The sequence below is a fragment of the Rhipicephalus sanguineus genome, chromosome 1, assembly GCF_013339695.2.
Source record: "Rhipicephalus sanguineus isolate Rsan-2018 chromosome 1, BIME_Rsan_1.4, whole genome shotgun sequence".
NCBI lineage: Eukaryota > Metazoa > Arthropoda > Arachnida > Ixodida > Ixodidae > Rhipicephalus > Rhipicephalus sanguineus.
The window spans coordinates 96,697,489-96,714,117 of NC_051176.1; the positions used below are offsets into that span (position 1 = coordinate 96,697,489).

Consider the following 16,629-nt stretch of genomic DNA (forward strand, 5'->3'; position numbering starts at 1 on the left):
ACAAGCCGACCTGCTTTTAAGAGCATGGTCCAAATAACTAGGCTTGTGCAAATATTTGAGCACTTCAAAATTCGAACGAATATTACAGTATCCAAAATCGCTTTGATTCGAATTAAAATTTTTGAAATTTTTGAAGTATTCAAAATGAACGAATAGGTGTATATTAGTCTGCATGTAACCCCCCTGTAAAGGTGGTTTCACTGCAGTGGAACCTTTCCAGGGAAAATCTACACTGCCGGGAAGCCCCTCTTGAGGTTAAATGAACATATTACCCTAACATCAATTCATCATTATTAGGGGTGTGCGAATATCAAATTTTTCGAATCGAATACGAATATCCACCTTCGAATATCGAATCGAATATCGAATATCAAAGGAAAAATGCCTGCACAGTAACAATATTTTATTTAACATTTGAAAAAAATAACATTAACAGCCTGACTGGCAACACAACATACACTGCTATCTCCAGAACACAATGTCCAGGCTAGCACAATGCACATCACAACACAAGCAAATATCACTGCACAATGAAAGTAATGACTAGATGTTTCATGAAGAAATATGAGTTGCTCCACATGATCAGGCAGCAGGCGCTCCCTTCTAGCAGAGACAGCCCCCCCTGCCACTGAAAAGGCACGCTCGCTTGGAACAGAAGTGGCTGGTACTATAGGGAGGGACATGGGGCAAATCTTTGCCAGACTGGGGTATCTGAAGGTGCCTACAGTCCGCCACCAGTCACATGGGTCACTGTCTTTCTTCAGAAGTGGTCCCGCATAGTGAACAAGTGGTAGAGCGGCACGTTACGGCCGCATAATATTGAACATGTACGGTTACATGATCGCCAACAGCGCTGCACGTCGGAGATGCACCAGCAATAAAGCATGCGTATTGGGGCGCTCGGTGCAGGCAGATATCGTGCCTCCGTGTACTTACAATGTTTATCGCTCCTCTCGGCAACGTTTTAGCTATACGAACACAGCAGAAATGTGGAAGACGAGTTATTTTATGCATGATAATCGAATCGAATATTCGAAACTGTTCGAATACACGATTTTCGAATCGAATACAAATATTTCGAATGTAATATTCGACGAATATTCAAAACTTTCGAATATTCGCACACCCCTAATCATTATTTAAGTTTAAAAGCTTGTTATACCGGCTGATATGCTCTAAGTATAGCAAGTTTTAAGGCTTTAACATACCTTACAGGTTATCACTTGCATTCTACCAAAAGTTGCTACTCAAAGTTGCTTCCACATCCCTTTGAACCAAAAAGAATGACATTTGCACATGCCTTGTTTCAATAAAAAAAAAATATTGTGCTAGTTGGGTCATGACAAATATGCTCATTTTTCTTTATAATATGTGATATATATTATCGACCAAATCACTATTCGCATCGAACCTAAAATTTACTATTCGCACAAGCCTACATATAACCCTTTAGTAGTACCAGTATTGTTCTGTTCTGCTTTGGTGTTTCCTATTAATGCCAAGTTGGAAAGAGCTTGCCAGTGGCAATGCAGGCGTGCAACTTCTGCTCCATGGATGGATGGATGAAAGAACTTTATTGTGGTCCAATAGGTCGTGCTAGTTTCCTAGCCCGAAGCGGGCCGCTCCCACGTTGAGACCGAAAGACACTTCTGCTCCATGGAACATAGTAATTTGCACCAGATTGTCCTAAGAAACAAGCATTCAGGACCTGCTGAATCATTACCAGGAGAGGTGCACAATAATTACCCCGTGATCGACTTAAGGATGCTGAGCATAAGTGTAATGTGTGCGGGCTACAACTACATGGGGGCAGCGTTGGGCATGGCCTGAATTCTACAGGGAAGTTCAGGCTGGGCCCTCTTGCTTCCCTCACGCCTCCTCCCAACACCTACTAGTTTTAGGTGATCTTGCTCCAACCCAAAGAAGTTTACCTTTCCACTACCTACCTTGTTACTGGACAATGGAAGAATGGAAGACTTCCTCACACAAAAACCTACCACACCTAGGTGTGCCTGTGTCAGTTTGATGGTGTTTAATTCTAGAAAAAGCTATAATTCATGATTTGAAGAGAATTCGGCTGGCTACACCACCAACAACACAGTGACCATCAAAAGGGGGCTCAGTAGCTAGCTTTGTGCAATTTACATTTTTGAAATTTGCAAGGTACATATGAGTGTATACTATAGCTAACAGGCAGGATAGGCCGTTGTTCCCATGAACCATTATGGACAGATTGAAATGTCTGTGGTCTCGTTCTTATGAACCACTGTGGAGGCATCTTAATTGTTCAACAGGCAATTGGAAAGATACTTCCCACCATATGCATGTAACAAGACCACTGGAAGCTATGTTAGTACTACAGAACTGTGGCAATTTTACAGAAGCTTCGTAAACTTTTTAACATGTAATGCTACCCTCTACTGCCACGAAAAATTGATCTGCATCACTTCTTTTTTACCCTAGTGTACCTCTTGAGCAATGGGGAGAATACTTCCCACCTGGGGATTTCCGCATGTGTCACTTGAAAAAAAAAGTCACAGTTTCGCCGCAAGGGCGAAGCAATGAATGCGATAGCAAGAAATTAATGCTATACGAAGTGAGGCTCGCCAATGGATACTCTCAGTTTGAACAGCGTTCCTGTTGCAAAGGCGGCCGAAGCAGCGAAGGAAACTAGCGTGCTTCAACTGTCGATCTGTGACACTTGATAGTTCGCGCTCCTCTTCTGTTTGTTCGTTTAGAGGCATCCCTTCAGCTCGAGTGACTTTCGTACGCTCGGTAACATGAGCGCGGACATCACGGTGAAAGCGTGAAACATTCCTCTTCCCCTCACCGCGAGAAAACCGCGCGAGCAGACAACGGAAGGGCAATGTTCTCGCTGCGCAAATATAAGAAGCGAGCGAGCTCGACGACGACTTTTAAATGCGCCCGTCGCGCTGCTAGCGCCATCTCGCTGATAATGAAGAAACGCTTATTATCGCCTGCCGTCTCCGAGTCCGTCCAGCGGTAAAGGGTATGTATATAACGCTCGCCGTTAGCTACGTGGAGGATCTGTGTTTCGTGGCGTAGTGGATAGCGCCACTCGCTGCGGAGCAAGAGGTCCCTGGTTCGATTCTGCGCTTCGGAAGCATTTTTCTGAATTATTTTTCTTTGGGGCTTTTATATATATATATATACATACTTATACATATACGGTGCATGACGGCGGCGACGGCGAAATCCAGCCGAGACTGTCCATATAATTGCTATCGCAATAAAAATTGAAATTTTACAAAAGACACTTGCGACCACCTATTATAAGAAAACTGCGTGCGGTACACGCTGTTGCCACAGCAATTCTTTCACTATGCACAGTGCTTCACGCACACATTGAGCCTATCTTAACGATGCCGTGTGCTTGGTTTGCATCAGTTCTGGCCTCTAAATATATGTAAGAAGTTTTGAATAATATCTTTTGAGCAACAAAAAAGCTTCATTCATTTTGAATTGTGAGTAAGACCTGTCTTGGCAGCATGCCTGTAACGGAGAAATAAACGTAGTACATTTGCTGCAGCAGTCTCTACCACTTGGTGGTGACACCAGCTGCAGAGTGATGAAAAGTGAAAAAAATTTTTTCCAGCTTTATGAGCTTCAAGAAGCGGTCCAAGTGGTTCTGTAGTTTCAGCAATAATAAGTAAATTAATCGTTTTTTTTTTAATTGTTATACCTACTGGGCCATGAAAATATGAACTTCTTCACAAATGTTACTTGGAAACATCTGAAAATAAAGAGAATATTCATGCCCATGTTTTGTGGAAGAACCTCTGTAGAACCCTGAAATGTTTGTGAAAAACTAACTCGTTTAAGGACCAAAGGGACGTGCAACTTTCCGCTGCCTCGCCCATCCTCCCAGGTGCATACAACGGTATGTGGCTCTTGATGTCTCCTTGTCCAAGCATGCGACCAAAAAAGGGCGTGGCAAAATAATTCCACGTTCCCTCCACAGTTGCTCTTTCTATATGGTATTTACGAAAGAGGGGGGGATTGATCGAGGGCTTGTTAATTTAGTTCATCATCATCAGCCTGACTGTGCCCACTGCAGGGCAAAAGCCTCTCCCATGTGTCGCCAACCAACCCAGTCCTGCACTTGTTGCAGCCACGTTATACCCATGAACTTCTTAATCTCATCTGCCCACCTAGCTTTTTGCCTTTCCCTTACACGCTTGCCTTCTCTTGGAATCCAGTCTGTTACTCTTAATGACCAGTGGTTATCTTGCCTATGCGCTACATGCCCTGCCCATGCCCATTTCTTGATTTCGACTAAGATGTCCTTAACACCTGTTCGTTCCCTGAACCACTGTGCTCTCTTGCTGTCCTTCAAGGTTACACTTGATCATTTTCCTTTCCATGACTCACTGCGTCGTCCTCAATTTAAGCTGAGCCGTCTTTGTAAGCCTCCACGTTTCTGCTCTCTAGGTAAGTACGGGTAAGGTGCAGCTGTTATATGCCTTTCTCTTGAGGGATAGTGGTAACTACCATTCACGATTTGAGAAAGCCTGTCAAATGTGCTGCACTCCATTATTCTTCTAGTTAGTTTAGTCTTGTGGTTCGGCTCCACGGTCACTTCGGCTCCACGGTCACTACCTGTCCTAAGTAGACGTATTCCTTTACCACATCCAGTGTCTCACTACCTATCGCAAAATGCTGTTCTCTTTCGAGACTGTTGGACATTGCTTTAGTTTTCTGCATTCATTTTCAGGCCTACCATTCTGCTTTCCTTGTTCAATTCAGTAATCATGATTTGCAATGTCGTCAGCGAATTAAAGGCTACTAAGGTACTCTCAATTAACTAGTATCCCTAACTGTTCCTAGTCTAGGGCCCTGAAAACCTCCTGTAAGCACGTGGTGAACAGCATTGGGGAGATCATGTCTTCCTGCCTTACGCCCTTTTTATTGTAATTTTGTTCCTTTCTCTGTGGAGGACCATGGTGGCTGTGGAGCCGCTGTAGATTTCTTCCAGAAATTTTGTGTATGGTTTGTCGACACCCTGATCCCGTAGTGCCTGCATGACTGCTGAGATTTCGACTGAATCAAATGCTTTCTCGTAATCTATGAAGGTTATATATAGGGGTTGGTTATATTCCACGCATTTCTCTATCACCTGGTAGATAGTGTGAATATGATCTATTGTCGACTAGCCTGTACAAAGTCCTGCTTGGTCCTTTGGTTGATCGAATTCTAAGGTGGTCCTAATTCTATTAGCTATTACCTTATTTTTATTATTCTTTTGTTAGACATTGTACTGAAACCAACAGACAATGAAGGTATGTTTTAACTGTAGTACTGTAGACTCTTATTAAACAAACCTGAAGGGACCATGAAAATATGTTCCGGTTTAACAGGAGTTCCATTTACTGAAAGATGAACAGGGTTGCCTTATTCAGGTATGGAACCAATCGTAGTAAGAGCAGTTGTTCCGTTCAAGTGGCAACTTGATTTCCGTTTACTGAACGTCTACTGTATAGTAATTATGACAAATGGGAAGGAATTAAAGTGGATGAAAAATGAAGTTGCCGCAAGTAAGGACCGAACTGCAAACACAACACAGTTCACCCGAGACGATTTTACACTGAAGAAAGCAAGCGCATACACAGTAGATGCTCAATATTTGAAACTCGAGACGGTCCCAGAATTTAGTTTGGATTATCAGATGCAAAGATAAATATGACCAGGGGCAACATACTGCAAAAAACAGAGATGGTAGATTAGTGCATGCATTCCTACCTTCTTGTTTTCTTTCTTTTTTGTGCTCGTGGTTTTGACCTTTTGTCAAATTCAGGTGGGAAAATGACTGTTTTTTAGTGTCATAAAAACATGAATGCAAATGTGCAGCTAGAGGGAACAAAGGCAAGTAATAAATAATTGCGGTGCAAACAAGTGAAAAGTATGGATTATCCAAATGGTACAGCTTGAGTTAATTGGCTTTTAAATACAGTGAAAACATAGCAGGCCAACCAAAATGTGGAAATTTGTTTGAATTCAAAGTGAGAGTAAGAAATATCAAAGAGGTTAAATTATTGAGTCTACTGCGTTCAGTTCGCAAACTGCAGAGCATCAGCAACTGTCATATCATCGCAGTAATCGTACAGTTTTTCAGCCGAGTGGTTGCATGTGCACATATATTTCATCCATTGTGCAATATGTTATGCGTTGCCATTTTGCTGCGAGCAGTACTGCCTTACATCTGAAAGAAGCATAACACACTTCAGTCTGTTTGAGCAGATTACATTTACACCCAGACATTATTACATACTTGCATCATAAACCAAAATGGCAATTCAGCTAATTAACATTGCAATAAAAAATTTCAAGCACTGAATATTGCTTGATAAAAATGAAAAATTGCAGCCAGGTTGTATTGAGATTCTGAGTGCCCAGCAGAAATTCTGCTACTAGGATCTATTTTGATTTGTGTCCCAAAAATGTGCTATCTATAAATTGGCATTGCAGTTGGCTTGCTTGATCTAAACTTTTAGAGATGCCATACTCTTTTTAAGTTTTAGCAGGAATATGCATATTCTAGCACATTTTGGAGATGCAGATTTCAGTATTGGCTATAGCCTTAGGATTCCCACTAAGTTGACGTGATTTCACAACTGCCCAGTGTCAAAGTGTGAATGTATAACAAAGTGAAGAATTAAAATGTTCATTTGTGCATTTTTTCAACTGTGTCTATCTGCACAATGCGATACTTTCACTTTACAGTTAGAGGCTTTGTTGCTCACAGGAACATAACCCATAGCAATCAGTATTTTTTTTTATGAATTCTTTGTGATGTCTTGTTATATCGTAGGGGAGCTTCAAACCATTGAACTGCTGAGGCTGCTCTGACGTTGCTAAAACTTTTATTCTCGGCCTGCTTTCATAGTTTTGAAGCAGACAATGCGGATCCTGTGCCTATGTGGTCCCTAATTCTATATTGCAGCAACTTCAGTGCCAGTCTTTCCAGTGGTGCTGCTCGTCGTCAGTAGCGGCTTTTTTTTCAGAATGTGCCTCATTCAATGTTTGAATCCTGAACAAATTTATCTGATAATACTTAAACTTGAAATCTTAATTTAAATCTTGTTTGCAGTGCCTTGTCTTAAGAAAAATTTTAACAGAGAACAGTTGTTGCATTCTATTGGTTGGCATGTACAATTTTGCAATAGCGATTAATCCCTGAAACTGATCACGCGAAAATATTATTCCAGGAAGCACGACACTTAAACACTGTGCACCAGCTTACGACTGTAGCCGTTTTTGTGTCACATACATTTGCACACATCTGAAATAGGCTGGTTTAGATGGCCATTTAGGATTTTAGAATTTTCTACCTGTGGAATTGGGGGAGAAAAATGCTGTTTCTTCATGGTAATTTGAACAAATAAAATTGCTGTACGCCTTTTTATGAGCTTAGACCCACACGTGGCACATATGAACCAGTGCAAAAATGCTAAATGAAATTAAAAACTTATATTCATTGCCACTTGATAGGTCATGCATAAATTACTGACCTTACCTGCGCTTATTAACCTCAACCGTTTTCGACAAGCACAGCTCGTCCTTGCCGAACTGTGCCCAAAATGTTTTGGACAAGTGTGGCTCATCCGCTTGAGATAATATCTCCCCATGAACATTTGAACGAGACTCGCTCGTTTCCAGGCTGGTTCGTGCGTCACTTCACAGATGGCAGCATTTGCTTGACAATTTCTTTTATTTTAGCTGCCATTTCATGTTTTTTCGCGACTTGTGTATAGAAAATGTTGTGCAGTGAAGGTGACGCTTGCATTGCTCATGCATCATCGTGTAAAAGAAGCCTTTCGTCATCGTTCAGCTCGTCAGGCGCTAATTATTCAGATACTGAAGTTTACTTCGATGACTTGACGTGTTATATTCGCTAGTTTCTCGACGATGACATTAGTTTGCGAATTGTGAAAGGCAATAATAAGCCATGGGACATTAAACTTTGTCATGCTAATACTAGTTAAAATATGCATGAAATTTTTTTTTCGAACAGAACTTGTTTTCTGAAGCAAAAGATTCGATATCAATATTTAAAACATTTCTTGGCAGAAAATCTCTCAAAAAATAAAACAGTTAAGGGGTTAAACACCTTTAACACACAATGCTTCCAGAAAAAAAAGGAAGACACTACAAATTTGAATAACTTAAAGGAATGCCATATAACATAATATCACCATGTACTACTAAAAAAATATTACTTGGAACATACTAGGCTGGGTGGAGCCGCCAACTGGTTGACGGGGTCTTAGGACTTCCTTACACCAGTCCCTCTGGTCCTTCAATAAAGTTCTTTGTATGTATGTATGGAACATATTAGGTGTCATGAAGATGTGCTCAATCATTTGAAATGTCCAACCCAGCATGATGCAGACACAGCAGTATGCTGCTAAGCTCAGGGGTGCAACAGCCGAAATAGGATTTGGAGCAATTTTTGGAGCAGCAAAGTGTTGCTTTGCTGCTACAAAAATCCAAATTTGTAGCAGGTTACGATAAAAAACCAAATTTTTAGCACGAAATCCCAAATTTGGAGCAGTATAACAAAGAAGGCGTACTTTTAGAAAAGAAAACAAAAATACGTACAAACCATTCAACACCAGCTAACAAGTGCACAGTGCATGTGAACACTGTTATTTCAATAAAAGCAGTGTTGAGCCACCCCACAGTGCGAACAATGACTAAATCCACAGCATTTGCAGGGCCTGTCAAATAATTCGACAGGCGCTGCAAATGCTAATGTGTACCTGCGAACCTGGCAACCTCGAAATTCAGGAGTTTCGTAAAGCAGGAGCGAGTGGGGTGGCGAAAAAATCAAACTGGGCGTACGTTTTTGTCTGTTTGTTTCTCAAGGCCGCAGAAACACCATATACAGCAGCTCCAAATGATTGGCAATAATTTTTTAGACGTCAGCGATCGTACTAGGACTCATAATTACGCGGCACGTGCATGAATGAGTAATTAAGGAACAAAATGTGCTGTGTCCCTGACAGTTGGTACTAATAGCCCCTTCTAAATCTCAATACGCTTTTCCGCAGGTCACCAGTGTACTGCGGCAAAAGTGGCTTAAAAAGCGTTCTGCACGCAATAAAACAATCATCAGGAAATTTGAGAATCACTGTCCTCTTTTATTGCGATAGCAATTATATGGACACTCTCGACCGGATTTTGCCGTCATGTCCCGTATAAAGTCCAAATTGATAACATCCCCCCGCGCATAGTATGTTCAACCGCGGGTAAAAGCGCGCGAGTGCGGGTGACGAACGCGGCTGAAGCAGACATCAACGGAGCCCACCCATCTCCCTCGCTCGGAGGGCACATGCGATAACACCACTCCGCTCGGGAGGCCTGCCGTCGAAGCAGAGGAAACGCCCCGCCCGTCTTGAACGAGCATGAAAAGACGCGAGGACGGGGGGCTGTCGCTCGAGCAGCAACTTTGAACTTTGATTCTAAGGGCGCGGTCGCGATCGCTGGCGCGCGCACTATATCGGCAGCCATCAGCGGGCGGCTCGTATATCCTGCTACGTGCTGCGCTCTCAGTGCGAAGACACTGTGCACAAAGAGCATCTTTCCTTGGAGCGGCCGTATTCTCTTACACCAACGTTTGTAGAGTTACGCGAGATCGAATACGAAAGAGTTTGCTGCAAGCCTCCCTTCGTATAACATTACAATTTGTTGGTATCGCATATATTGCTTCTTCCTTGCGGTGAAACTGACTTTTTTATTTTCTTTCGCTGGGGGTGATAGGGCTAGGGTCTGCGTGTCTGTATTGGATGATGATGCTAAAATTTGCGCAACTGAGAAAATTTTGAAGCTGGTCGGGAATTTTGGCACAATTTCAACAAATTTCACGGTTTTGGCTCAGCTTGGCGCAAAAATAAGGAATTGTATCAAATTGGTGCAATTGGCGCAGCTCTTGCATCACTGCATGTTATTTGGATGCTGTAGGATCAATCATACTCAGTGCTATAAAGTGGACAAGTGTGAACATTGTGCTAGGGCAGATTACAAAGCCATTTCCAATGTGTATGGGAAAGGTGCTGTAGCTTTTGGATGCATCTAAGTCAGCAATTAACTGCACTGTATCGAAATTGAGGAAACATAAGAAATCATGAAGTAAGCGCAAGCAGCATGCAACGGCTGCACAATATTCTCCTTTCACCTTGTTTGCCCTCCACCAAGTAATTGAGATGGTATGAGGTTCATAGGATTTCCTACTAATATCACTAAATGGTACTATGGCACCACAATTAGTATTTAGTTTGCATAATGATGATGGTTAGTAGTACATGGATCTACCTGGCTTTCTTACTTGCAGCTTCCAACATTCTTTCAGCTTTATTCACTGCACTTTATCTGCCTTTAATTGCCTAAATTGCAACGCAATCCAATAAACAAGTCAATGAGACGGCACGAACATGCAAAATTACTACACGTTGTACTTGTAATGCAATATTTGAAGCTCAACAGTTTGCTAAGTATAAACCACTGGAGGGCAGAAAGATAAAAGTTTAGGCAAATCTGTCATTCCCATGCTGACTGAACCACCGTGCAGCTTCCAGGCATTAATGCCAGTTTTTCATATTGTAACTTTCATAGGAAACTCTTTGGAAAAGCTGGAGATGTATGGGGAAAAAAATGTGCTGTTCTGCCTGTGCACATTTGCAGGTGCAAGTACACACACCACTAGTGATGAGAAAAAAAGCCTCATGTCCCAAGTTTCCAGTATGTACCTAGGCTGTGAAGATGCACTCGTCAAGCATAAGAGTTTAAGCAAGTTGGTAAAGTCATATGGATCAAAACTGTGAGGCAAGATGTTGACATTGAAAAGAAAATGGATGCAACATACAATGACACCAAACCAGTTTATTTAGGAAAGCACGGAAGTTGCGTATCTTTTATCCCAGCGCAGTTTTGAGAGAGTTAAAAAAAAGGGGGGGGGGCACAAAGCATACGAAAAGCTTACATAATAAACCGTAACTAGCTGACCCCCCTAATGCACTTCTCAGCTGTGCCATACTATGGTTTGAAGTCGTCGCTTGTCATGTCCACTGATTGCCAAGTTGGTGTCATGCTTCACAATTTTTATCCATCACCATGAAATTATCTGTAGTACTCGTACTCCACACGTTTTGCATGTACTTGCAGGGACACGATCAGTGCAGACTCCATACCAAGGTTTAATTTCTGAAAAAGCACTCGTACCTAATTCACACTGTGTCACCGACCTTGCACAACAATTTAAAAAAATTTCATAACATTAGGCATACAAGCTGAATCGCACTGCGCAGGCCCACATTCAAAGAACAGGCAGAAATCATCAAAAAATATTAAACAGAGCAGAACAAACAACCATTTCATCTCGCCCATGACGGAAGACTAGCGTGCCTGCTTTGTAATGTAAACTTGCAGCCGTGCTGCTCGCAGCAACAGGAACCTCTGAAATGGGCTGCACTGCTCACAAAGCTGGACGTTTATTAAACATCAGCTTGACTGCACTTCTTTTGTTGTTTTTTTCTTTTTTTTGTGGGTGTGTCCTTGCACTTTTTTGGGTGGGAGGGAGATTGGTGATTTGTCAGGCATAGGTAAAAAAAAAATGATGCCATGTTGAGTAAATGCTGTTGATCAAAGCTCCGTTATTGTGACAGGGCAAATAGGCTAAATGATTCTGAGGTTTTTATCACCAGAATAAAACCATTTGGAGTGCATATATCATTCAGTATTTTTACCAAATACACAAAACTAAATGGATTTTTGACCTAGCAGCTCATCATAATATGCCAAATCATTAACGGCTTGAACCACTTCTGTAAATGCATGTGCATTACAAATTGGTTCTACATTCCAAAATCCTATTATATTTACGCATGGTCCATGGTATTTATGCTTACAGTCGAATGCAACCCATACACAGTGACGAGGGTGCTGGCCTGCCTTTGAATGAAGTCCTGAGGTGAAGATCATGTCTACTCGGTGTAATCACTCAGTGACCTAGCCAGTTTTCAGGCACAGCAATAGCCTTCAAAATTGTGTTTTTTAGTACCTTAAAAATATTACCAGAGTACTGGTGTATCATGACTATCCTGACCAAGTCTTACAGCAATGTTGGCCTGCACAGGACAAATAATACAAGAAATTCAAGGCATATGATATCGAGAAACAGAACAGTGCATAGCACTGATAACAACATTACATTTGTTTGAAACGGAGGTTTCAGCCATGTTGAGAATGCATCACTCAAGAGTTTAGAAAGCTTGCCACATGCTTTGTAGACACCTGCTGCGTGGAAAAAGATAACCTTTGCAAGCGTTGTGTACCATCAAGGATTGCAGTGCAGCCACGCTGATCTACCCGGATAATGTAGAGAAGTGGTGCAATGGACTGTGCTTGAACCAGATATTGACTATAGACCCAAAATCTGCTAAGCAGATGTTATCCGGGGTCATTACTTCGTTTTTCAAAAATAACGGTATCACACTATACACTGTTAAGTGGTCCAATAACAACACTCGGAGGTTACTTTACAGCATTAAGTTTTGTTATTTAAGGCCCAATTCTTCTTCACCTGATGAGTACAGAAAGAGATGTAAAAAAAAATAGACATGCAGGTATTCCTGACACAGAAGCACGATGTATGAGAAGGAAGAGGCAGCGGCAGGATGACGAAAGAGTGAAAATGGCAGAATTATGAATTTCTACAGTAAACGTTTCCTCCAAACCACTTCCAAAGGATTTAGCCATTATTGGTACAGCCATCAGACATTCTCTATATGGTTTATTTGCTTGAATACAAGTTTTGCGTAAACATAGGCTAACTTGTTACCAAAGGAAGAAGCTACACAACAAAAAGAAAAGTTAGCTTTGAAAAGTTGCTGAATGATACAGAAGTCAGTTGATACTACTATAATGAAGTTGTACTAACAAAGAGAAAATTTTTACAAACAGCGAGTTTCATTTAGTATTATTTCACAGGTATTTTTCAACGGTGTTTGTGCATGAGATCCTGTCATGGATGCATTTACGAAGAAGGCAAGAAACTTCTGCAATAACTGTGCATAATCTGGTGCAGTTCTGGAAGTTCGGCTTGCTAGTCCAAGGGCTGAAGAAAGGTTTTTCTTGTTTTGCAGAAGAACTGCCCACAACAGAGAAGAGATTAATTTTTTTTTATGTTGTAAAATTGCCTACATCGAAGTTTCTTATATTGAGGTTCAAGTGTTCATCTAAATGCTCAAAGTGCTCACAAGTCTTAATAACAAACATATGAGTTCACGCTGCGTAATTAATATTGGTGAAAAGTGCTCCTAGTTTTCCGTCTTTTCATGGGCCACAAAGTACTCAAGTACCCTCATGGAATGAAGAGAGGAAAAATGAAAGCAATTGGCTGAGGACTTATGCACGTGCATGTGGATACGTGAGAAGTGTGTTACTACATTATGTCACCACCACATTGTTTTTCAAGGATGCAAACAAAAGATGTGCTAGGTATCAATTACTACGTTGTATATTTATCTACATTTTCGTTAATGAAATTTGATACAAAATTAATCAGCAATTCCCTTTTGCTGATCAGGATGTCACGTAAACAATATTGATTTCAAAGAGTGCTTCAGAGGTCATCGAAGCGGATGTGCAGATTTTTCTTCTCCATCATTTTTTGGGCCTTCGCCATGACCTGCAAAAAAGAAATGAAGGAAAAGGCTTCAGTTCAAATCCCTTCTGCTTCAGCCACAGAGCCCTTACATGCCTCGAAAGCAATGAAGTGGGCGGCCACACTGTAATAAGACGCTACTAAAATAGAAGTGTCTTTGAATGCTTTGAATGCAGGTCTTTGAATGCTTTGTCAAACAGAAAAGTTGATCTTGTTTCCTGATTTTGCATGTTTGTGCACAATCACTGTAAAGCTTCAGTAATAATGGCATTTTCTAGGCTCTTCCTTTTATCATTTCATTGTTTTAATGCCTTCTTTCTTACAACTTTTGTTATCGACCATGCAAGTATATAATATTGCACAGTCATGATGAACAAAACCTTTAGTTGTGAGTGAGCACTATGCCTATGTATTTATTTTTCTGGTTTTCTATCGCTTGCACTGTTTTAAATTCTACATGTAATGAGACAATTTTCACACTGAAAAAAAAATCAGCATCACCAGAAGTGAATACAGATTCTCACCCAGAGTTTGCGCACCTGCAAGGCATGACGGAACTACAACTATAGCTGCAATGGGGGCCAGATGGTTATACACCATCTTGGATAATTGCACCGTAACATACAGGTCGGATTTACAGATTTCTTTGCTATACATGTTAGTTCGTCCCTTGACGTTAACAGCATGATCATTCAAGACTGGAGCCACAGCTTCGTACTGATCTATGAAATTGTGGTAGGGATTAAAACACAGAAATATCTACCACTGGCTGACCTCCGCATCCACTTTCGACAAAGGTAGGAATGCAGTCTCAGTAGTTTTCATACATACTCTATGTTTTAGGACTAATCCATGGCACGGCTACCAGTACATAGCCAGTACACAGAACACAGAACATTAACTTAAAGTCAACGAAGGTGCCATTGTGGGCTTGTTGGTTTGTCATAATGAAATGGGTTGAAACATAGCACACCAAGAAACAAGAACACAGAAAAAATTACAAACGGACACAAGCGGTATTGCCCACTCGTGGTTTATTCTGTGTTCTTGTTCCCTGCAGTGCTATGCTCCATGAAATTCCATAGTAACTCAGATTTCACACACTGCACAGTGTCTACTCAAAATTTCGGATATGATCTGCACATGCAACATGCATGTAAATTTTGAGGCTGTTAACAACAATCACAGTGTTATCAGTCACCTGTAACCTCACTTTAAGTTGGCGATGTAACCGAACCCATATTATTTTTGGTTCAACACCCAGGTTTTAACTATAGACGCATTTAATGAACCACTGGAGGGGAAAGGGAGACACTACAGCAGTACACTACAAATTGTCCTCCGAAAAAGTCAAAGAAAGCTCATCTAAGAAAACTGACAGAAAGAGCTCAGGTTGAATAACAAACATTCCAACTGTGGGAAAACTCAAAATCTCGTACCGTATGTATAAGTGATCTGTACTGTTTAGAGATACACAGCCAATTTTTTAATGTAAGACCGTACAAGGAATTACATAACCCACACCATGTAAATAAGTGCCAATAAATCATATTCGTTCTCATAAAATAAAACCAGAAGTGGCCTGCAGCACAGTGACAGGTGTGGTGCAACGACGATTACGTATCATGTTATGGTCGACAAGCGTGCGGTCAAATGCCCTTAATTCATTGCATTAGCGTTCACTCATTTATAAGTAGCAAAATGGTGCTGTTAGCATACACAGGTTTCACTGTGTTTGTGGAGTTGCGGCTATGTGCAATGGGCGAATAAAAGGAAAGCATGCTGACAGCAACATTATCGCCTTTGTAGTTCTTTTTGGTAGGCTTGTATGAATAGCAAATTTTAGGTTCGAAGCGAACAGTGATTTGGTCGAATAAATTTGAATCTAATTCGAATAGTATATATCACATATTACAAAGAAAAATGAGCTTATTTGTCATGACCCAACTAACCTGCACAATACATTTTAAAATTGAAACAAGGCATGTGCAAATGTCATTCTTTTTGGTTCAAAGGGAAGTGGAAGCAACTTTGAATAGCAGCAGGATTTGGCTTTTGGTAGAATGCAAGTGATAACCTGTAAAATACGTTACGCTTTAAGATTTACTATACTTAGAGCATATAAGCAGATATAACAAGTTGTAAAATTAAAAAATGATTAATCTATGTCAGGGTAATATGTTCGTTTAACCTTGAAGCGGGGCTTCACTACAGTGCAGATTTCCTTTGGATAGGTGTATTCACGGTATAGCACACGCACTGCAGTGAAACAACCTTTACAGGGGGCTTCATGTGGTTTATATATGTTTATTCGTTCATTTCGAATACTTCGAAATTTTGGATAACTTAAGGGGAGACGTGGGTCTTGAAAAAAGTTTTTTTATTACTTAGGTTAGCTGAATGAAATTTAGTACTCTTATTCAGTTTTTTCTGCAGATTCCAAATCTTCAAGTAGATTTTTATTATCTGCATTAGAACAAAAGATATGCAATTTCTGAGAGCATATTTCTTACGGTACTTTTTGCCAACTTTGCTTTGTCAAACACAAGAACAAAGTATATGGCAAGACTGCCAGAGAGCTCGTCTAGCCGATGATGCTAATTTTATTGTTTTCATCAAACTTCGAATGCAAAATAAATGCATGCAAATGTGAGTGAAAAATTTTTGCTTCATACACTTTATGATTATCGAGAGTTATCATTTGGTAAACAACATTATAAGAAAATAAATAGCATCATCGGCTAGATCAGCTTTCTGGCATTCTTGCCGCATACTTTGCTTTTGTGTTTGACGAAAAGAAGTTGCCAAAAATCCCCGTAAGAAATGTGCTAGAAAACGTTGTAGAAATAGCATATCTTTTGTTCGAATGTAGCTATTAAAAATCTACTCACAGATTTGGAATCTGCAGAAAAAACTGAATAACTGTATTAAATTTCATTCTGTTCACC

At 40.7% G+C, this 16,629-nt stretch overlaps 1 protein-coding gene across 1 annotated transcript in view; it reads right to left on the reverse strand.

The window, feature by feature from the left end:
- Positions 1-13,636: 13,636 nt before the first annotated feature.
- LOC119394332 (la-related protein 7) overlaps positions 13,637-16,629 on the reverse strand; it is a 41,852-nt gene continuing 38,859 nt past the window's right edge. Inside the window, exon 10 of the mRNA XM_037661631.2 lies at positions 13,637-13,705. Coding sequence (XP_037517559.1) covers positions 13,640-13,705 — 66 coding nt within the window. The 3' untranslated portion in view covers positions 13,637-13,639. The remainder of the gene's footprint in view (positions 13,706-16,629) is intronic.